General features: G+C 35.6%; 1 protein-coding gene across 5 annotated transcripts in view; it reads right to left on the reverse strand.

Moving 5' to 3' along the window:
- CNTLN (centlein) overlaps positions 1-24,717 on the reverse strand; it is a 291,584-nt gene that overhangs the window by 66,307 nt on the left and 200,560 nt on the right. For 3 of the 5 annotated variants that reach the window (XM_044265616.1, XM_044265615.1, XM_044265612.1), the window contains 4 exons: positions 21,994-22,529; positions 9,093-9,273; positions 5,832-5,925; positions 5,528-5,751 (listed from right to left, as the gene is read on the reverse strand). In XM_044265616.1, coding sequence (XP_044121551.1) covers positions 5,528-5,751; positions 5,832-5,925; positions 9,093-9,273; positions 21,994-22,529 — 1,035 coding nt within the window. The remainder of the gene's footprint in view (positions 1-5,527; positions 5,752-5,831; positions 5,926-9,092; positions 9,274-21,993; positions 22,530-24,717) is intronic. The other 2 variants (XM_044265613.1, XM_044265614.1) reach the window with 2 other exon arrangements.

The following is a 24,717-nucleotide window of genomic DNA, read 5'->3' on the forward strand; positions in this document are numbered from 1 at the left end:
TAGAAAGACTATGAAGTTAAGATCAAGAGATAGCTCTAGGTTACAACCCTAGAATGCCAACTCAGCTTGATCTTAAGCAATTTATTTCAATTCTTTAAGTCTTAATTGCACCACACCTAATATAATATGAGGATACTATCCTCCTCATAGGTTGATAAAACGACTCAAGAGATAAAAATCAATTAATGCAGTCCTTCACATCAACAGCCTAAAAAATAAAAATCACATGACTACATCAATAGATGCAGAAAGTCATTTGACAAATTCAACACACATTTATAGTAAGAACTCTCAGTGAATTAGGAATAGAGGGGAGCATTCTCAACTTCATAAAGATTATCTATAAGAGCCCTATAAGAAACATCACACTTAATGATGAGAAACTTGAAGCATTTCCACTAAGATCAGGTGCAAGGCAAGAGATCTCCTCTCATCCTGGCTTTTTGTCATACTGGAAGTTCTAGCTAAGTCAGCAAGATGAGAAAATAAAGTGAAAAGTATACAGAGTCAGAGGGAAGAAATAAAACTGTCTTTTTTCACAGATTTGATTGTCAATGCAGAATACCTAAAAGAATCAACAAAAAAACTCCTAGACCAACTAAGTGATTATGTCACAGTTGATAGATAAAAGGTTAATATATGAAAGTCAATCCCTTTCCTATATACCAGCAGTGAACAAGTAGATTTAAAAGCAAAATATCCCATTTACATTAGCACAACTAAAAAGTTAATACTTTAATATATATCTAACAAAAGATGTACAATGTTTATATGAGAAAAACTAAAATAGTCTGAGAAATGAAGTCGAAGAACTAAATAAATGGAGATATTCCATGTTCCTGGAAAGGAAGGTACAATATTGTCAAGAGCTTAGTTCTTCCCAATTGGTTCTATAGATTCACTGTAATCCTAATCAAAATTCCAGCATGTAAATATTGATAAACTGATCTTAAAGTTCATATGAAGAGGCAAAAGATCCAGATTAGTCAATATAGTACTGAAGGAAAACAACAAAGTTGGAAGACTTAACACTACTACCTGATTTCAAGACTCACTGTAAAGTTACAGTAATCAAAACATGTGGTACTGGTAAAAGAATAAATAGGTCAATGGAACATAATAGACACCCTGGAAAAAAACCCACATAAGTAGAGTCAAGTGATCTTTGAGGAAAAAGCAAAGGCAATGCAATGCAGATAAGATAGCCTTTACAACAAAATGTGCTAGAACATTTGGGCATCTATAGGCAAAATAAATAAATAAAAATTTAAAAAATCTAGACACAGAAGACAGACTTTATTCCTTCACAAAAATTAAATCAAAATGGATCACAGACCTAAGTGTAAAACACAAGGCTAAAAAATTCCTTAAAGATAAAATAGGAGAGGGCGCCTGGGTGGCTCAGTGGGTTAAGCCGCTGCCTTCGGCTCGGGTCATGATCTCAGGGTCCTGGGATCGAGTCCGCATCGGGCTCTCTGCTCAGCAGGGAGCCTGCTTCCTCCTCTCTCTCTCTGCCTGCCTCTCTGCCTACTTGTGATCTCTCTCTGTCAAATAAATAAATAAAATCTTTAAAAAAAAAATAGGAGAACTTCTAAGTGATCTAGGGTATGGTGATCACTCTTTAGATACACCAAAAGCATGATCCATGAAAAAAATAATTGATAAGCTGAACTTCATTAAGATTCAAAACTTCTGCTCGACAAAGCACAGTGTTGAGAGAATAAGAAGGCCCATTCTACTATAGACTGGAAGCAAATATTTACAAAAGATACATCTGATAAAGGACTTTTTCCAAAATACAGAAAGAACTCCTAAAACTCAGCAGTAAGAAAAAAAGGAATCCAATTAAAAAGTGGGCAAGAGACCCAATAGACATCTTACCAAAGAAGATAAACAGATGGGAAATAAGCATATAAAAAGATATTCCACATCATATATCATCAGGGAAATACAAATTAAAACAACCATGAAATAACACTATATACTTTCAGAATGGCCAAAATCCACCACACTGTCAACATCAAATGGTAGTGAGAATGTGGGGCAATGGGAATCTCATTCCTTGCTGCTGGGAATCAAAATGGTACAGTTAACTTTGGAAGACAGCTTGGCAATTTCTTACAAAACTAAACATATTTTTACCATATGATCTAGCAATCACATTTCTTGGTATTTGTCCAAAGGCATTGTGTGCACACAAGAACCTTTATGGGGATATTTATAGTAGCTTTATTCATAATTGCCAAAGCATGGAAGTAATCAAGATGTCCTTCAGTAGGTGAGGAGATACATAAATTGTGGTACATGAGACAATGAAATATTATTCAACACTAAAAAGAAATGAGCCACAAAAAAACTTGGGTACATATTATTATGAGGGAGGAAACAGGTGCATATTATTGTGAGAAAGAAGTCAGTTTGAAAACTCTTTATATTATAGGATTCCAACTATATGACATTCTGCAAAAGGCAAAGTTATGGAGATAATAAAAAAAAATCTGCAGTTGCCAGGGATTGGAGTGGGGTGGGAGGATAAATAGGCGAGACATGGAGGATTTTTAGGGCAGTGAAAATGAATACATGAATAGATTTGTGTCATTATACATTTTTTCCAAACCCAGGGAATGTACAATATAGCAAGAGTGAACTGCAAGTTAAACTATGCATTTTGGGTAATTATGATGTATCAATGTAGGGTCATCAATTGCAATAAATGTACCTTTCTGATGGGGATACTGACAATGAGGGAGTCTACGCATATGTGGAGGCATGGGGTATATGAGAAATCTCAGTACCTTCTTTTCAATTTTGCTGTGAACCTAAAACTACCCTTTCCAAAATAAAATTTTAATAAAAGAACACACAATTTCTTTGCTCTCAAGTTCTACCTTCCACAAAACACTAGAACACAGTTCAGCCAAGTTCTTTGATATTTTATAACAAAGATTGCCTTCCCTCTAGTTTCCAAAAACATGTTTCTCATTTTCATCTGAAACCTCTCCAGAATACCCTTAATGTCTCTATTTCTAGTACATACCTCAAAACCCTTGCAACGTGTACCCATTACATAGTTCCAAAGCTGCTTCTTCCACATTTTGAGGTATTTGTTACAACAGCACTCAAATGGCAGTACCAAAATCTGCATTACTCTGCTTGGGTTGCTACAATAACAACAAAACCCCCATAGACTCTGTGGCTTAAACAAGTGACATTTAATATCTTCCAATTCTGGAGGCTGAAAGTGTGAGATGCCAGCATGGTCAGGTTCTAGTGAGAGCTCGCTACCTATAAGGTCACTAAACCCAACATGAGGGCATGACCTCAACTAAATGTAATTACCTCACAAAGGCCCCATCCCAAAAAAAAGTAATATTAAGAATTAGGTCAAAATTCAACATATGAATTTCAGGCAACATACCTCAATCATAGTGATAATAAACCTCTTGAAGTCCATTTTGTTAAATAAATACAGAAAGGAAATTAATAAAATAACTCAGCTATTAATATATGAATTAATGGTACAGATTATTCTACTTTCTCTAAACATATTATTTCAGGGGAAGGCTTATTAGAAAATAAATTTTACAGTATATAAAAATCCACAAAAATCTATGTTTCATATTTACCAGCTGATATCTTATATAAAATTATTTAATACCTATACAAAACATTCAAAAGATTTTTAAAAGGTGGTTTTATAGCTAAAGTTGCATTTTCTTTTATAATATGGGTTCTAGTAGTTTGCTTCTATGAGTTAATGCTGTTTAAATCTACATGATGAAACAATGTGGTTATAAACGAGTTTACACAGTCATAATACAATTAAATAATGTTACTGGAACAAAAGAGGATGACATTTACATCTTGTTGTTCTTAAGATTGGGGACTCTTTTTCTTCACACTTTTCAGATAAATTATGAGAAATTGTCTTGGAGAGTTACTCATAACGGAGAATGACTGAGGTTCGATCTCATGACCCTGAGACCATGACCTAAGCCAAAATCAGAAGTTGGACGCAACCAATTGAGCCACCCAGGCACCCCTCTTTTTACCTAAGAACTTTATCTGCATAACAGAACATCTGTTTTCCAAACATCTCTGACCTTCGTGTGAAAGGCCTTCCTCCCTTTGAATCCCAGACCCCAACCCTCTTCTTTAGCTCAGGATGTTTTATAAGCTTCAATTACCTAGCTGCTTTTTGGGTTTCATGTTTTTATGGAGGTCTAATACATACAAAATTAAATTCTTTTTCTCCTGTTCATTTGTCTTATGACACTTTAATTATTAGAGAAATAACCTAGAAGGAAGTAGAATAAATTTTTTTGCCCTTACAATCTATATAGAGTATAGATTAGTAGTTGCCTAGAGCTGGCAGAGATGGGGAAGGATAATAGATAAAGGGTACAGGGTCCCTTTATGAAGTTATGAAAATGTTCCAAAATTGATTTTGGTGATAGCTGCACAATTTTGTCTACATTGTAACAACCATTTAATTAAATGAGAGAATTATATGATACATGAATTATCTCTCATTAAAGCTATCACAAAAAAATTAATAGCAGGTGATTTAAGTACTTCACACTCAACTGATACGAACTAGACAGAAAATCAGCAAAAATAATAGAAAAGTTGAACATCATTATTAACCAACTAAACTCAACAGATACATATATATAGAACATTCAATCCAACAACAGCAGAATACACATTCTTCTCAAGTGCACATGGAATATTCTACAGTGTCTACTACCTGTTAGGTCAGAAAACAAGTCTTAATAATTTTTTATAACCCAGATCATAGAAAGTAACTTTCAGAGTACGTTTGGAATATGGGTCAGATTTGGTTATAAGACTACTTTGGGAATGAAGCCAGAACACAGTTCCTATTGATTTTCATATAGCTAGCATAATAGTAATCCTTTATAATTAAAACATTTAGTTAGTATTGCTTGGATGAAAGCACTAGATAATATAAGTAGAGAATTTAAGCATAATTTAAAATTATGTATGATAGTGATTTAAAAATTATTTTCTAAAATGATGAATTCTTCTGTATAAGACAAATTTTCAACAAATCATTATTTTGTATAAGAAAATACCTTTAAGAATAGAAATGTAAAGAACAATCTTTCATTTTCATTTGCTTTAAAATTAAATTATGATAACCAGAAATGTTATAATGTATCTAAAAACTGCTAGAGAAAACTCAATTCACCTGAGTTTAACAAAAGCATAGATAAGTTATAGGAACACATTAAAATAGATATTTATGTTAAAATGCTCACATGTTACACTAGTATTTGCAAAGAGGAACAGCGGCAATTACTATTTAATAATTTGATTATAATGAAAAATTCAAAGTTTTAGACATGGGCAAATGGGCAACCTAAATGCATTTATGAAGCCTATTCTTAAAATCCAAGTTATACCACAATAAAAAACACAAATATGAACAGAACAACACATGTAAAACAAAATATCCACCCTTATAATAGAGACAATTGTAATTAATTTTTAATTTCTTTACCTTTATTGTCTGTCTGCTTATTTGATATCGTTGATCAGACACTTGCTGCTGCTGAAGGAGTTTTTCATTGATTTCTTTATATTCTTTAACAGACAATTCTGCTGTTTTTTTGGCATTCTGAAGTACACTGTTTTGTTGTTGTAAGGATACAATACGTTCTCGCAATACAATAATATTGCTACTTGATTTCTGGGCAGTTATATTTTTCCACTTTTCTCTGTTAACTATAAAAATAATGTTTGTAATTTTTTTAAAAAAACACAATAAATTAAAAAGACATTGTTAATTTCATATACATTCTTACCTCTGATAGGAACTGTTGTATGTGAACTCTTTTGTATATTACCATTCTTCTTTTGAAAAGTTGTTTTTTTGGCATTCTTGTAATGAAAATAATTCTAAATTTGAAGGTTTTATAAAAATTAGATTATTACTCAATAATAACTTCAAGTGAATGAACATAATAAATAATACTATTTCTTTACCTAAAAATATATTTATCTATGCAGGCTAAAAATTTAAACAGTAAAATTCTATAACTGATACCAAGAACTCATAAATTAACATAATATGTGCATTAAAGTTGAACTAGAAAAAAAAGAAGTTGATCTAGCAGGCACAACACACAAATACAAAAATCAATCCAAAAGTGGTAGAAATTTAACCTACAGACAGTTTAAAGATCTATGAGGAAATATAATAAAAGCAATAAAAATAAAATAAGAATATTAAATAACTTATGGCTCTATATATCACTATATATATACATATATATATACACATACACACACACACATATATATGTATATATACTGAAAACATATAAAGTACCATATGGTTTCAATGAGTCCTGGTATTACTTCATTCCTCAAAATATTTTTGAAATACTTCATTTGAACTTCTTTAGAGTCAGTATATAAGATAGATTTTTTTATATGCTTCATTGTTGGGATGCCTGGGTGGCTCAGTGGGTTAAGCCTCTGCCTTCGGCTCAGGTCATGATCCCAGAGTCCTGGGATCGAGCCGCACATCGGGTTCTCTGCTCAGCAGGGAGCCTGCTTCCTCCTCTATCTCTGCCTGCCTCTCTGCCTACCTGTGATCTCTGTCTGTCAAATAAATAAATAAAGTCTTAAAAAAAAATAAATGTTTCATTGTTTTATGAAGATTCAAGTGCCAGTGATGTACTAAGCACTATAAAAATGTCCCAAACAAAACTACCAAATTACCAATATTAGTCACCAGGCTTGGTATCAAATTATCTGGACCTAAAATAAAAATAATTGGGCTTCCATTTCCAGGATTATTTTTGACTAGATATTCAGAAATTTTTTTTTTAAGATTTTATGTATTTAAAGAGAGAGAGCACACACACAAGTGGGGCGGAGGGGCAGAGGAACAGACAGAGAGAGAGTCTTAAGCAGACTCCAAGCTGAATGTGGAGCCTGAGGCTCACCATCATGAGATCATAACTGAGTCAAAACCAAGAGTCTGACTTTCAAGTGACTGAGCTACTCAGATGCCCGCAAAGAAGTTCAGGAAAATCTTAAACATTGAGATCAGCACACTTAAAGTTTGGTTTTTATTTTTAACATGGCAAAATGTTAAAGACATTCTGATGTCACAAATTAGGAATATAGGAATAGGAATCCTAAGACACATGCAACCAACAAAGTGGCCAGGAAAATATATGACAATCGATAATCTTCTCTGAACTTGAAATTTCACGTATATAGCAACACAAAACATAAAAGGCAATGAAAGATGGCCTAAGCCCCCAACTCAAGATGAGAAATTGTAGAATGTAGAATATAGTGTGAATGTAGAATATAGTTATTCTCTCTCTCTTTTTTTCCCTCCCTGCACAATATTACATGGAACGGATGTATCACAGTTTAACCATTCAGCTATTGAAGGAAATTCTGGTTGTTGCCAGTTTTCAGCTATTAGAAATAAAGTTGTTATGCCCATTCATGTACAGGTTTTTTTGGGTAAACACAAATTTCCATTTTTCTGGGATAAGTGTCAAAGAGGCAAATAGTTGGGTTGTATGATAAATGTGTGATTAGTTCCTTTTTTTTTTTTTAAGATTTTATTTAGTTGTCAGAGAGAGATAGAGAGGACAGCAGGCAGAGTGGTAGGCAAAGGGAGAAGCAGCCCGATGTGGTACATGATCCCAGGACTCCAGGATCATGACCAGAGGGAAGGCAGATGCTTAACTGACTGAGCCACTCAGGTGTCCCTTTTTTTTTTTAAGAGTTTATTTGTCATGGACGGGACTGGAAGAGATTATGCTGAGTGAAATAAGTCAAGCAGAGAGAGTTAATTATCATATGGTTTCACTTATTTGTGGAGCATAACAAATAGCATGGAGGACAAGGGGCATTAGAGAGGAGTAGGGAATTTGGGTAAATTGGAAGGGGAGGTGAATCATGAGAGACTATGGACTCTGAAAAACAGTCTGAGGGGTTTGAAGTGGCGGGGGGGGGGGGTGGGAGGTTGGGGTACCAGGTGGTGGGTATTATAGAGGGCACGGCTTGCATGGAGCACTGGGTGTGGTGAAAAAATAATGAATAATGTTTTTCTGAAAATAAATAAATTGGAAAAAAAATGAAAAAAAAAAAAAGAGTTTGTCAGAGAGAGAGAGAGCACAGTGGGGAGGAACAGAGAGATAGAGAGAAGCAGACCCCACTGAGCACAAAGCCTGACGTGGGACTCGATCCTAGGACCCCGGGATCATGACCTGAGCCGAAAGCAGGTGATTACCCAGCTAAGCCACCTAGGCACCTCATCCTTTTTTTTTTTTTTTTTTAAGAAACTGCCAACTGTTTCCCAGAGTGCCCTACCACTTTATATTCACACTAACATTATATGTGAGATCCACTCTCTCTGCATCCTCGTCAGCATTTGGTATTCTCACTCTTCTTCATTTTAGCTGTTTCAAAAGATAAGTATCTCAACAGGGTCTTAATCTACATTTCCGTAATAGTTAGCAATGTTGGAAATCTTTATGTGTATTTATTTGGCTTCCATTTATCTTCTCAATGAAATGTCTGTTCATGTTTTTTACTCCATCTTCTAACTAGATTGAATGTCTACCAATGAGTTTTGACAAAATCTTTAAATATTCAAAATCTGGGTCCTTTGTCACATACACGGTTTGTAACACTTCCTGCAGTGTATGGCATATCTTTTTATCCTCAAAAGTGGGCCCTCCACAGACCAAAATTTCTTAATTTTAATTAAGTCTAATTTATTGATATTTTCTTTTAGGTAACATAATCTAAAACCTAATAAGCTTATTATCACCTATTTTTTTGGCTAAGATATAAATACCTTAAGATTCATATTTAGGAAAATAATATCTATTTCCATTTTCAACTATACAAAAGTTTGTAACAAATTGATACTTAAAAATTATTAAATAGTTGAGTATTTCCACTATATATTTCAAAGAAAAACATTTTCTAAGGATTCAAATTAAATCAGTGGTCATGAAATTTAAGTTATAAAGCATAAGATAAAATTAAAAACATAGCTTATAATTAAGTAACACTGTGTCATATACCTTTGGGGTCTTGCCATCTGTATTTGAATAAATTCGTACCATTTCTTTTCCTTGCATTTGGCTGTCTTCCGTTTGGTCACCCTCTTTCTGGTCTCTTCCATCCTCTATAGGACTTATCTTCTGGGATGTTTCTACAATAATTGTTCCTAAATCTTGAGAGGTATGTCCTTCAGAATCACTGCTTTTAGAAAAAATGGAACATAAAATTCAGGAAGAAGAGTTGTTAAATGTACCTCTTTTAAGTTCAAGACCAAAAACCATTATAGCACATACTGCATATAAAGCTATAAGTTTAATCTGAGCATTTATTGGTTTCCTATGTTAAGAAAATCAGTCTAAATATGTCGTACAGTCTATTATTTCTGTGGATTCCATACATGGCCTCTAACTTATTAAGATGAATAAGTAAGTACAATTAGGACTTCTTTAGCCTGATGGGGCATCTACATTGGTGACTGAAATTTGAACATCACTTAAGTGGAGACCTATTACTGCAGTAAAATTAGCAGACTCGGAAAGCAAGCACTGGCCTGGGACTTGAGTTCTGGCTATATGGCTCTTTCAGTTACTTACTGTCTCTGGACAATGTTTCTTCATCTGATAAATGTTATATTGTATCAGGGGTCCTGCTTTTTTTCACAACCAAATGTCCTCTTTGTTATAATTCCCTTATGTGCACCATATTTGAAAAGTGTATCCATCAAAGAAAAAGAGTATGCCTATTGAAAAATAGTTCAATGTCATAGTTACTTATCACCCAGATGAAAAGAAACTAAATGTTAAAAAAAAGTTTCCAAAATTGTGAAATCTCATCAAGAAATTAGAATACCCAGTATCAAATGCCTAGTAATACCACTTCTGTAGTATTTCTACCAAGTGTTAACACAGGAAGCACATGTTTTAACAATGCCAGGGGTGGGAGCACTTACAACTTTCTGAGATAGGGCAGAAAGCTTTAACATTTCCGACAGAAAAATTTTCCTTCGTCTGGGACAATCTCTGAATTTCTGAGTCTGATCCCAGTTCCATCTCCTATGTCCATTCAATTCTGTAAAATGCCTGGTAAGCTCCAATTATATGCCAGGTACTTTTCCAGGCACAAAGGACAAAGTAGCAAGTGAATAAAGGAGATAAAAATCCCTGCCCTTATGTACCTTTCATTCTAATGGGGTGGGTTCAGATAACAAGAAAAATAAGTAAAATCTATATTATGTTAACAGCTGGTATTAATGGAAGGAAAATAAAAGTGTTGAGGTTGAGTAGAACATACAAATAAGTCCAATCCCTTTTCCATATGGATGATCTCTTAACTATTTGGATACGGTCATTTGATGCTTAAAACATCTCAAGAAAAACATCCCTAGCTTATTCAAATATTCCTATTATGTGTGTTTTTGAGATGCTTTTCCACCCTGGTCACTCTTGAATATGCTCCGCCTTATCTTCATGGAGCGTTATGTCCAGAATTCAATTTCATATTCCAAGTATACTATGTGAATTCCATAGTAGAACTCCTGGTAGATGCAAACTAAAATTATGCAAGCTTTTCTGACATGTATATTGTACTGTAGACTCATACGAGATTTAATTAAAACCTCCTACAATACTTGTATGTATACTCTTGCAAAGTACTATATTTTTCACACTGTATCATTGAGCAATTGGCAGTTTCCAGCTAAGTAACGGACCTTGCCGTCTTCTGCATTACTCTATCTTCCCAATCTATTGCTATTTTCGGGGATTTTTATTCAATTTTGTAAAGTATTTTCTGTACCTTTCAACATCATTTTATTCACAAATTTGACCAACATGCTTTGCTGAAATCCTGCTTTTCCTTCTCAAGGTATTAACAACTCTTTCTGATGATCACTCATCTCTGAATGAACATTGATAAAATGTATTTTTGTATCAACACCCACAGAATGCAGGCTGTGCCAGTGGCCTGGCCCACATCAGAAATCTGACTTAAGTCTGCTATCCTTATGGTAAATACCTTACCATCAAGGAAAAAACCCAATATACACCAATCACTACCCTCCAACACAACTTTAGCCAACTTACCTTACCCTAGACAACAGGACATATTGGCCTTATAAAAAAAAAAAAAAAAAATCCCTGACCTTCAAGCTAACCATGCCCTGTTTTCTGCACTACTACTTCTTTTTTTTTTTAAAAGATTTTATTTATTTATTTGAAGGAGGGACAGAGGGAGAAGCAGGCTCCCACTAGCAGGGAGTCCAACATGGATCTCGATCCCAGGACTCCAGGATCATGACCTGAGCCCACGGCAGATACTTAACTAACTGAGCCACCCAGGTGCCCCTGCACTACTTCTGTAAAACTCCCTCTTTCCCAAAATCCTTAGGAAGAGTGTGCCATAGCTTGCTAGGCACAGTACTCCCCCAGTCCATGGACTGTTTTCTCTTGAATAAAGGACTTCAAACTTGTTACGAAATTGTATTATTTTTGTCATTTGACAGCATGTCTTTATAATGCTGTTCAACTATGAAAAATGAACATTCATAAATACATAAATGTTAATAAGCTAATAATTATATGATATAGTATTTTATATACATATATAAAGGACAAGGTTCTATTTTTCTCAGTTTTCAAGTACATTTCTTATATTTCAGACTATGAAAAGCTAAAAGAAATAGAATGTTCTAAAGTCCTGAGGCTCCACTGTGGGATTTCTAATTGTTTGAGAATTTTTTTGCAGCTGAGTGATTCCTGAGAATGTTCCGTCAGGCAGGAAATGTAACACTGAATCGTCACAGTATAAAATCAAGTTTCACCGCTAAGCAACTTAAATGACAATCTTGTGTTTTAAGAGATACTGTGATACATCTCCCAAAATATGTGACCATCTGCACAAGCACTAATATGATGAAATTAGAACTGACTGTGTTACTTAGCTTTCATGTATTTATTCGTGTATATATATACTCACACATGAGTAAACACCAGCACTTCTATTATGAAGAGTGGAAAGATCACTGGCTGAGACATAATTAGTAGCTGAAACTAGAATTTCCTTGAAGACATAGATAAATGCTTAGTGAGTTTTAAGCTAAGAAGGATTTTATCTCTAATGGCTTTTGAGAATGAGGAAGAAACCCTTAGAAAAAGTAAAAAAGAAATGGGAATGCAGATTTGGTCCTTCTTCCTCACCTTCATCAATTTTTTTTTAAAGATTTTATTTATTTATTGGAGAGAGAAAAAGAAGAGATCACGAGCAGGGTGATGGGGGTGCGCAAAGGAAGAGCAATAAGCAGACTCTCCACTGAGCAAGGAGCCTGATGCGGAACTTGATTCCAGGACCCTGGGGTCATGACCTGAGCCAAAAGAAGACACTTAAGTGACTGAGCTTTCCAGGTGCCCTGTTTTTAAGGTTTTTTTTTTGCTTTTTGGAGATTGTTTTTGTTTTTGTTTTTTTTCCAATTTATTTATTTTCAGAAAAACAGTATTCATTATTTTTTCACCACACCCAGTGCTCCATGCAATCTGTGCCCTCTATAATACCCACCACCTGGTACCCCAACTTCCCACCTGCCCCGCCACTTCAAACCCCTCAGATTGTTTTTCAGAGTCCATAGTCTCTCATAATTCACCTCCTCTTCCAATTTCCCCCAACTCCCTTCTCCTCTCTAACTCCCCATGTCCTCCATGCTATTTGTTATGCTCCACAAATAAGTGAAACCATATAATAATTGACTCTCTCTGCCTGACTTATTTCACTCAGCATAATCTCTTCCAGTCCCGTCCATGTTGCTACAAAAGTTGGGTATTCATCCTTTCTGAGGGAGGCATAATACTCCATAGTGTATATGGACCACATCTTCCTTATCCATTCATCCATTGAAGGGCATCTTGGTTCTTTCCATAGTTTGGCGACCGTGGCCATTGCTGCTATAAACATTGGGGTACAGATGGCCCTTCTTTTCACGACATCTGTGTCTTTGGGGTAAATACCCAGGAGTGCCTGCCTGAAGACAAGGGACTTGACCCAATGATCATTTAGAACAATGGTTCCCAAACTAGTCTACATATTGGAATTAGTTGGAGAGCTTCAAAAAATCGTGAAGCTTGTATCCCACCACAGAAGTTAAGATTTAATTGTTCTGGGGTGTGGTCTGTGTAAAGGCCACTTATAGGCACTCAACTTGAACAATGGAAAACTGACTAAGGTAGAAGGGCCCACAGCAACCCCATGGCTGAATACAAACAGGCCTATTAGGCAACCCACCTCCAAATATCCATATAAGTCCTAGCTGACCAAGGATGACCTACATCCAGACACAGTACCAGGAAAGTTAAATTCCATATGTTCCCATACTTCCTCACCTTCCCCATTTAACTACAGCTCCCCACCAACTGCCTCAAGCCAGACAGTCTCTCCTCCACAGCCCTGCTCACAACTCCCTCCAGGTATATCCAATATTATTTCTTTCCCTTTTGTTCTGCCTCAGATGAATTCTTTCACTGCAGGTGTCACTTGGCTCCACATTTGGTAGCCCCCATCCAATCGGGAGATCCCAAAGTCTGAGCTTTGGAAATTTTTTTTTTTTAAAGATTTTATTTATTTATTTGACAGAGAGATCACAACTACGCAGAGAGGCAGGCAGAGAGAGAGGAGGAAACAGGCTCCCTGCTGAGCAGAGAGCCCGCCATGGGGCTCAATCCCAGGACCCTGGGATCATGAGCTGAGCTGAAGGCAGAGGCTTTAACCCATTGAGCCACCCAGGCACCCCTGAGCTTTGGAATTTTTATAAAATCAAGGTAATCCTAACAGAGGCAAGTAAGTTTGTACTTAAAAAACAGCTAGCTCTAAGGACTCCCTTGACAATATGAAATAACAGAAATTATATTCAGAAGAAAAAATAGGATCCATATCTAATGTAGATTCTATTCTCCTCCACACCTATTTATCTCCAACTCCCTGTCCCTGAAGAAGATCCTTTGGATATCCGGGACCCTTGTTTAAACCTGCCCCACCTCTCTGCAAATCTCTACAAAACCTGAAATGTGGTTCTAAAAACAATTTGGAGGTCACCCATCTTTACCAAACCTCAGGCCTCACCTATTCAATCTCAGACTGCTTGTAGATATTGAGGCACTGGAAACAGAATTGTCCTGCACTTGAGAAATAAAAGAACAATTTAAATTACCCTGAACCTCTAATAATAGGCAAATATACCGTCAAAACTCCATCTTGGAAAAAACTTATTTTCTCTATGCCTTTGTGATATAAGTTTTCTGTCCCCATCATCTATAGAACCTAAGAGCTATTCTTTAAAATGCAAACTTTGCGGAGGAGTTTCTCATCAAAAAAGAAAAGTGAGGTGGATATTTGGAAAATTGGACAACTGAAAAACTAAAGACCCAATTTTATTTTTTGCTTTTGATTTTGTTTTTGCTTAAAACAGAAGTTGTTAAGGCTGGTATGATTCCTACTGCTTCCCTCTATGATTCTTTTTTTTTTTTTTAAAGATTTTATTTATTTATTTGACAGAGAGAGATCACAAGCAGGCAGAGAGGCAGGCAGAGAGAGAGAGAGAGAAGGAAGCAGTAGACAGATAGAGACAGATAGAGATCACAAGTAGACAGACAAGTAGAGAGAGGAGGAAGCAGGCTCCCAGCTGAGCAGAGAGCCCGATGCAGGGGCTAGATCCCCGAATCTTGAGATCATGACCTGAGCAGAAGGCAGAGGCTTAACCCACTGAGCCACCCAGGTGCCCCATCATTTGCCTAAATTTCAAATGAGCTTTCCCCCTTTTGCTCTAGTTTGATAAGACTTACCTCCATTAAATGTGTAGAATATTTGCATCTCAAAGGTATGGGGAAGGAATGCAGGTTCCTCTAAAAAGAACTTTGCTTTCCTAAGGCCAATATTTACCAGGTTTTTGAAACAAATAGGGAAAGTTTATGGAATAGTAAAAAGGATTGGTGGACCTTGAATTGTTTCTGGAGCCATACCTATGGTCCTGTAAAGACTAGATATGTAAAACAAGGATAGCTGTCTTCAGTTCCTCAAAGAATCGGGTTGTTGGGAAATGATATCAAAGAACTGTCACAAATATCCAGCTATGTTGAAATGTTCTTCTTTCCTTTGGGTACATTTAGCTTAGGAGAAGCCCTAAACAAAACAAAACAAAACAAAACAAAACAAAACAAAACAAAAACCAAGTCCTATCAGGCAGTTCATAAATTTAGTCTGACTGGTGGGTTTCCATCTAATTTTCTGCCTTTTTAATCTATCCACTAATTGCAGGAGATAATCCACTTTAAAAACGTTTTTTTTTTAAAGATTTTATTTATTTATTTGACAAAGACAGAGATCACAGGTAGGCCGAGAGAGAGGGGGAAGCAGGCTCCCTGCCAAGCAGAGGCCAATGTGGGGCTCGATCCCAGGACCCTGAGATCATGACCTGAACCGAAGGTGCCCCAACTTAAAAAAACTTTTAATGATTTTAATGATCCTTCCTTAGTTTAATAAATTCTTTAACTTGGCTCTTAGGTCATCCTTTGGCCAAGGAGTGAAAGATAGCTGAGGAGCTTTGCCCCCAGTCTTGAGTGGTTATTGTGAAGGTAATCTCTTTAGACTGGAAAGGCAGTTCAGACGGAGATTTAGTAAAACATGAGAATTCAGATAAAGAATCATAGAGGGGGGGCACCTGGGTGGCTCAGTGGGTTAAGCCACTGCCTTCGGCTCAGGTCATGATCGCAGGGTCCTGGGATCGAGCCCCGCATCAGGCTCTCTGCTCAGCCGGGAGCCTGCTTCCTCCTCTCTCTCTGCCTGCTTGTCTGTCTACTTGAGATCTCTATCTGTCAAATAAATAAATAAAATCTTAAAAAAAAAAAAAAGAAAGAAATTTAGGCAAATGAAAAAACATGCGTCTTCTCCACAAATATTAGTAAATACAAACAAGAAGTCATCTGAAAAACTTCACTCATTCCTACTCTTCTTTTACTAGTAAATTCTACATTATCATATGTCTCCCAGCTAACACTGTGTGTTTGTATACGTACACTGTAGATATGTGATATTTTTCTGCCTCCAGATGGTATTACCAAAATTAATTTGTGAAAGACCTCTATTTAACTCATATAAAGAAAATTAAACATACACATAAACTGAATTCTCAGAAATGTAACAAAAATGGAGCCAAATGTGTTTCAAGTTCACATGACCTGGGATAATCTTTGGTAAATAAAAACTAGTTTAAGTTCATTGGTATAATCAAAACTCTAATATATTAGCATTACCAACACTGAATATAATGCAGAAATACAACTTTTATTCTGCCTGGGTTTACTAATCAAGTAATTTCATGTTGCATCTCTTAGAAAATTTGTCAGCAAGAAAAAAAAAAAACTTGGGATGATGGCTGGCTGTATCTAATGTCTCATGAAGTTTTCATGGGTAGTCTAAACACAATTGTTGGAAGTGAGTGATTCAGACAGATGTTAGTGGGTTAAGAGCGTTTATATAAACTTTTTAATGGAAATTATATTTTATAGTATATGTACTTAAAACATAGTTTTCCAAATACCTTTGGAAAGTTGAAACTTGAAAGTTTAGCTAAGTTAAATTCAGTGGTGGAGAATTCACCATCTAGATCATTTCTAAATAAGTAATTACTGGACATAGGCTTATCTACTTTCAGCTTCATATTACACAGCAATTAGACAATTATTTGAATCAGTTAGTAAGCATGTCCTGTATCATACTGAAAGAATTCATTATTTTTAAAAGGGGAGGGGCATATGTTTATATTCCATATTATGGAATATAATTATAAATTTGGCAATCTAAAGAATGCTGGTATAACACAGTTCACAATTGCTTACTTGGTTTTCACTAGAAATTAAGGTTCTTTTTTAATATTTTATTTGAGAGAGAGATAAAGAGAGAGAGAAAGAGCAAAGGGGAATGGAGGATCAGGGGGAGAAGCAGACTCCCCACTGTGCAGGGAGCCCAATACGGGACTCAATCCTGGACCTCAGGATCACAATTGGAGCTGAAGGCAGTTGCTCAACAACTGAGCCACCCAGGCATCTGAGATTAAGGTTTTTAAGGGTTAAGAATTCTAATTAGTAAATGTAACTAAAACTACTAGAAATAATAATCTTGCATTCAGGATGTGTGTTTTCAGTAAAAAAATGTATATGGAATAGAAATGCATTTTGTTGAAGGAAAGAAAGTATGTCCCAAAGTAAAACCAATTAATTATAAATGGGAAAGAAGAAAAACAGGGCAAACCTGAAACTTGTAGAAAGTCTGTGGAAGGGAATCTTTAGAAAGGAACTAATGCATGGCTAGGACTGGCTAAGATTGGAATTAATTTCATTGAGTGAACTTTAATATCAGAAGTAAGCTACTATTGGGGCACCTGGGTGGCTCAGTGGGTTGAGCCTCTGCCTTTGGCTCAGGTCATGATCTCAGGGTCCTGGGATCGAGTCCCGCATCGGGCTCTCTGTTCAGCAGGGAGCCTGTTCCCCTTCCTTTCTCTCTCTGCCTGCCTCTCTGCCTACTTGTGATCTCTGTCTGTCAAATAAATAAATAAAATCTTAAAAAAAAAAAAGAAGAAGTAAGCTACTATAACTTTTCAGTTTGATTTTGTCTCTGGTAAAAGGACATTTTCTGACTATTGGTGTATTCTTGGTAAGAGACAATGAAATGTTCTTTACCCTTTAAAATAATGTACCCTGAAAGCAAAGATTTTGTGTTTTTTTAAATCAAAATAATTCCCTGTGCTTCATTATTTTTATAATCAAGTTTTTTATTACTTATGTAAATCTAGTCCTTTCAATATAAAAATGGCTAAGTTTTGATGAGCACTGTGTAAGCTTCTGTATTTGCCTGTGAAGTCTTTATAGTGTTGGTTAAATAGGTAACAAAGTATTAGCTCATGGTAAACTATGATCCTATTTAGTCAACTGTCCAAAACCTTTCGATATTTTTGACAAACTTCCCAAAATCAAATTCTAAATGAAGTCTCTGACCCAGAAGAAATTCTAAGATACTAAACATGATCCCTGGAACAACTCAAAAGTTACTAACCTAATTAGGTTGATTTAGTTCATTAAGTTACATGAGAAATATTGTAAAAAATGCGACGCTAAACTTATTTGATTATATTTTTGTAGATAAAATTATCAATTTAAGTGTTCTGGAATTTGCATGAAATTTCTAAAAATCTGACTTGTCCTGGTATAATGTTATCACTTACAGTTCTAGTTATTATCCTGAAGTACATATACCCCAGAAATAACAACATTTCCTTGCCAATTGCATTTAATGAACTCTCAGCAGATAGTTAACCATGGCCATTTTTAACTCTGTCATTTTACACAGTCTTGTTTTACTCTGAAATTTTACTGTTTTTTTTTTTTTAAAGATTTTATTTATTTATTTGATAGAGAGAGATCACAAGTAGATGGAGAGGCAGGAAGAGAGAGAGAGAGATGGAAGCAGGCTCCCTGCTGAGCAGAGAGCCCAATGCGGGACTCGATCCCAGGACCCTGAGATCATGACCTGAGCCGAAGGCAGCGGCTAAACCCACTGAGCCACCCAGGCGCCCTGTTTGTTTTTAAAGAATGAGGGACCACAAGCTTATGGAAAGGGGGAGGGGTAGAGGAAGAGGGAGAGAGAATCTTAAGGGAGGCTCCATGCCCAGTGAAGAACCTGATGTCTTGACCATGAGATCATGACCTAAGCTGAAATCAAGAGCTGAACATACATACACACACAAAAGAGTTGAACGCATAGCTAACTGAGCCATCCAGGTGCCCCTACTCTTAAACTTTAGCAGTAATATTTGGAAAATGCTTCATCTCAAAGAAGACTCATGGAAAATATTCTAAAATACCCGTTTCTTATAACTTTAAGATCATAAAACTGAACTGGGTAAGAGTTTCCAGAACTAATAGAAAAACGGATTCTAGCAGAATTAAAAATTAGTAACATGGGACTTAATGAACTGATGAGAATGATTATAATTTTTGTGACTTTGTTTTATCATTAATGTTTTTAATGTTTTATTCTTCTAGCTTTAAGAAAACCTCTTCTCTTAAACTAACAATGACTTACAACAATTTGGTAAAATGTGCCTTTTGTAAACAGATGGAAACATTTACCTTTTTCTCCCTAGGTAATCCCTCCAGAATTTGGAAACTCTTAGTAAATATTCTTATATTTTCATGGAAATCTTTTTTTTTTTTTTTTTTTGGCATAAGTTCTGCAAGAATCTGTTCTCTTGTAACATGACAGAATTGGGAATATTGGGTATATTACCAAGGTTTTGACTGGCATGTCCTATCTTAGAGAAGCTTGCATAGACTCAGATATGACCAGACAGCTTTTAGGAACTAAGATGACTTTATGGAACCAATAAAACTTTTTAGGAAAACAGCCTGGTACCCCAGCAGCTTTTCCTGGTAAGGAAGGTCACTTCTTGGCAGGTGAAGAAACCTCAGGACATTTTGGGGACCTCAAGAAGAGAGAAATTTACCCAAATTTACAGCTATTGCAGGCAAGTCTGGTGGCAAATCATTGGACTGGCATCTTGGTCTCGAGAAGCTTTGAAATTTCAATCTGAAACCCCTTATGAAAAATTCCAGTAAAACAGATTTAAGAAGAGCTATATGGTCAACCACTATTCTTTGCTGGACTTACGTAAATAAGCAAGCCAAGTTTATTGAAATTGGGCTTACTTTGGTTACCTTTAGTGGAAATTAGGGTGATCTGAAAGAGCTTAATTATATTTCAATAACCTACCTTTGTGGATATTAGATTCTAGTTCTTATTGTCTCAAGGGTTTGTTGTTTGTCTATAAACTGTACTGAACCCTGAATTCTTCTGGTTTCCTCAAATATTTGGCTATGACTCTCCAAACTAATGTTTATACTTTTGACTTGGAATCACTGAGATCTAAAGCTGCCTTTCCTCCATAAGTCCTGCAAACTAAAGCTAGGTCACTTGATACAAACATCAAAGAAATCACCACAAAAGCTCGTGTTTTGATAATCTTTCATGCCTGTTGCTGTGTGGGCAACTAAACAACCAATGACATCATCAGACTTATTTAAACTGCAGAAGATGCTTCAGCTCCTCTGCCTAGAAATGTCTTCTTTCTATTGGCTGACCTCAGACTCAGACTGGGTTTATAGTCTGCTCTAATCATCAACTTTTGTTTTAGTTTTGCTTCCAAAGGAATGCCTTTTTAAATGACTGATTTTTCACACTAAATAGGTCTAACTTTGGGAGCCCACCTGTAAGACCAACTTCCTAAAATAATACACAACTGTTTAACTAAACTGACCTATCCTCAGAACAGAGACTGGTTCCTTGAGATCCAGAGCAATCTATCAGCTTAGCCTCTGGCCTGTGAAACTTCTCGGGGAAGTTTCAAAGGTGGGATTACAGGGGAAGAGTTTGCCACCCCAAAATATGTCTGTTGGGCATAAGAATTACCTTTAAGAAACTGCAAACACAGAACAAGTTCTGGAAATCAAGTAGACATTACCTTTTTGTAGGAGACATTTACATGTATAAGGAAAATCTCCATTTGGGAGTGTGTTGCCATTCTTGTACCAGGAAGAAATGGATGACTCTAAGTTTCTAAAAATTCTTGTCATGAAGAAGACAATGACTTAAATCTGCATAATAATCTTCCCCCTTATTTACTGTACTTTTCCTGATAACCTCCCATAACTGAATCCCTGACCCCATCTTTTTTTGTCTTCATCTGAAAACTGTCTTTAAGGAGAAGATTTTGGCCATTTGGAGGACTTACTCAATTTTCTTGGGTCTCTCCCATGTAGGAAGGAAGTATGCATGTTATTGAACTTCCCTTTGTTTTCCTCCTGTTAATCTGTCTTATATCAATTTCATTATTAAACCAGTCAAGGAACCTCGAAGGGAAGAAAGGAAAACTCTTCGACCCTTACACTATCTAGGGATATCCCAAATCTAAAACAGTTCTCTTTGGGGGCTTAAAAACAAAACAACAAAAAAACAAACCAAAAAACTTGGGAAAATACATGCCATTATAAAACAAGACAGAATTATGGAAAATTGTTCAAATTGTTAGCAATTCTGGCAACAGTAAACTTCCCACAAAAGATGTGTTCTACTATCCATTTGCCTTTGTGGTTTTACCTATGTGCTTCAAGTATGTATACGACTGTATAGCCAGGGGTAAGGAAAAGAAGTGTTACAGATTTTTACTATTCCCCTGTTGCTATTCACTAGGTGTTATATAACTTAGGGCTAGGAATTTATAGAGCTTTACCTTTAAAGAACTAATTTTTAACCACCATTCAATTAAAGTTAGTACAATGACTTTGCATAAATACATACATGAAATAATTAGTGAAGATGGTTCTTAATTTAAAGGATGTTAAACAGCTTGTAGACATCTGGTAACAAGCTGAAATGGGTCATTCAAAATTTATCTAACTAAATTAAGGGGGAAAAATGTTTCTCCTCCCAGGTTGGCATGTCACAAGATAACTAAACCGACTTAGTAGGCTTGCCTGGGAATCCTTAGCTGTCAGTGGTGAATATGCAAAGGGCCAGCAAATTAAATCAACCTGCCAAACTGTCAATTTCAAGCCTCATGACTGCATGAAAATAGCATCACTGGAAGAAATCAAGCATTGCCGTCTTTTGGGTTTCCTGGCACCTATTCAAATACTCATGCAGTTGTGGCTAATTTTGCATGCAAATTTCAGTCAATAAGCTCAGAACAAGACCTCCCAAGATATTTCAAAGGATCTGACAGTATTTTTTCTGAATACCAAATCGACAGTAGTTGAAATTCAATCTCCATTTGCTGGTGCTTTACATATGCACAGTGTCCCCACCACAGAGCTAAGCTAATGAGAGCCTTACCTGCTCTCACTCACATCCTCCCAGCCGTCCTTGTTGAGGTTCTCAAACACACTGCTCATAACCTTGATGGAGTGATTGAGAACAGTGTGGTAACGACCCACAGAGCCCTTTTTCTTCGCGGCTTTCAATTTAACCTTGGTCGTCGTTGTCTTACAATCATACTGTCCAGACCTCACTTCGGTGGCGGCCATCTCAGATTTAGCTTTGTCTGCTGAATGCTGCAATTTCTCCACTGAATTCATCTGTTCTTCATTTTCATTTCTCAATCCATTAGCTTCAGCCACTTGTCTCCTTAGGGAAGTGACTTCTCTCTCCAGCTCACCGATTTTTACCTGAAGTTCAGCTTTATCTTTTTCTACTTCTTTACTCCCCCTTTGCAGCTGTTCTAGTTCTTTTTCTCTGCCCTCTGAATCTTCTTGTTGCTGTTTTAAGAGGGATTTCAGGAAGTCATTTTCTTTCATTAATTTTTTATTCCCTTCTTTTATTTTTCTTGACCCTTTCTCATAGGATTTTAGCCGATCTTCCAATTCAATAACCTAAACAGAAGAGTTTGATTTATTCTTTTAAAAGCCCCAAACCATAATCTGCTGTATATTTTTTTAATCATTTCTAATTTATGAAAGTAAAATTACACTTAGCACAAGGACAAAATAAATCTAAAGTACTTAATTTCTAAATAAATCTAAGGTGGTGTAGATAAATACATTACAAAATGCAATAATACATCTGTTGAATAAAGGACAGATGGTAAAAGAAGTTAAAATTCTACACAAAGTGATACAGAACTAAGTATGCTAATAAACTTTGCAGAGTTTTCTGAGGTAAATGCTTTGGCTATATAGTCTATTTATTGTGAGAAATATTTTTAGAGAAAAGCAACTTAGACAAAAAGTCTAAAATAGATTCACAGAAAAACTTTAATAACAATTTTCTTCAATATCTAACAATCACATGAAAAAATGATTACCTATATAAAATATAATCTACCAAGGCTGCTTTATTCTAAATTAGAAAAATGTAATTTTAGTAGTCATGAGGTCCTTAGTTTATATAATAAAGAAATATTTACTGAAAAAAAGTCTAACAACTTAAAATTAAAATTATTCCAAGATGGCATTCACTTATTTCAATAAGCATTATTCACACTGTAGGATACAGAAATGAAAACATACAATTTTTTACCTTAAAAAATTTCAAAAGCTATTTGAAAAAAAAGGCACTTGCAGAAATAAATCTGATAAAAGATAGGATCTAAGTGCCAGAAGTCTGGGCAAAAGGACAGAGCAATTAATTCTAAGCCATGAGTATGAAAATTTCAAGGGGGAGTTGATTTCAATTGAAATCTTGAAAAATAATCACTATTGTTTATAAAGTACAGTTTACCATTTACAAGATGGTTTCATAAAGATGATCTCTTCTGATCATCTCAAAACCATGTGAAGTGAGTAGAGCCAATAATTATCTTCCCAGAGAAGAAAATAGAGACTCTGAAAACTTAAGTAGTGCAGAGAGATAAACATTTCCTGCTTCAAAATGGGATTCAAATTTAAGATTTTGTGCCTCTCCCACTATTCTACAAGCCATATGGGAAGAGTTACCCAGATACGCATGGAGATGAACAAAGAACTGGGGTCAAGCAAGAAACCTAAATGACTGGAACATCATATGGACTAATTTTTACTTTTAAAACAATTCTTCAAACGATAAACATACTTGATGTACTGACAACCATTAACTTAAAATATTCCAGAAATCTACAAGATGAATTTTACTGGACTGAGTTATGGTGGTGAAGATGTAAGTTGTTTCCTAGATATGATTTTCAGTCATTTCTGATTTATCTATCCTTCTACATCCCCTATTCTTCTTGTGAGGTCAGCCTCCTTCATTTAATTCAGTAAGCTTCACAGATAGGTTATCCTGATTCAAGACATGGATATTTCCCAAAACAAATATTAAGGATCTCATCTAATTTAAATTTGTGATTCCATAGTATGATATATTCATCTACTGTTAGACCTGTTTCTTTATAAGGCTTACTCTTGAGCCAGAACAGAGGTATATGGAAGAGTTTGTACCAGACTATTACAGACCTCTGTGTACTTCTGTAAGAGAAATTGTATTGGTCCTTTACAGTGCAAATACTTTATTGAAGAGCTGGATAATGTGACAAAAAGTAAGTGTTCAAGAACATATGAACTGTGGCTGAAAACCATTTACTTTTTCAAAATCATTCTATGCCAAATTTAATTCTCTATTTAATAAAAAATACTACAAAATAAGAAGTATCACTTTTTTACAAATTCTGCAGTTTCTTAGTGGTTTTAATAACTACAAACAACAATATACTTTTCATGTGTATTTTTTAAATATTTTAGCATGTTAGATTCCATGATGGAGTAAGCAGAATAGACTGTATTTTTTTTTTAATATTTTATTTATTTAACAGAGAGAAATCACAAGTAGACAGAGAGGCAGGCAGAGAGAGAGAGAGGGAAGCAGGCTCCCTGCTGAGCAGAGAGCCCGATGCGGGACTCGATCCCAGGACCCTGAGATCATGACCTGAGCCGAAGGCAGCGGCTTAACCCACTGAGCCACCCAGGCGCCCCTGTATTTTTAAATCTATCTTGTGCAAATAAGAAATTACCTTTTTTAAAAAAAATTGATTTTGAAATGTTGATATAAAAGTATTAAGGAACAGTGTAGTCTTGGGGAAATTAAATT

The sequence above is a fragment of the Neovison vison genome, chromosome 9 (genome assembly GCF_020171115.1).
Source record: "Neovison vison isolate M4711 chromosome 9, ASM_NN_V1, whole genome shotgun sequence".
NCBI classification, from domain to species: Eukaryota; Metazoa; Chordata; class Mammalia; order Carnivora; family Mustelidae; genus Neogale; species Neogale vison.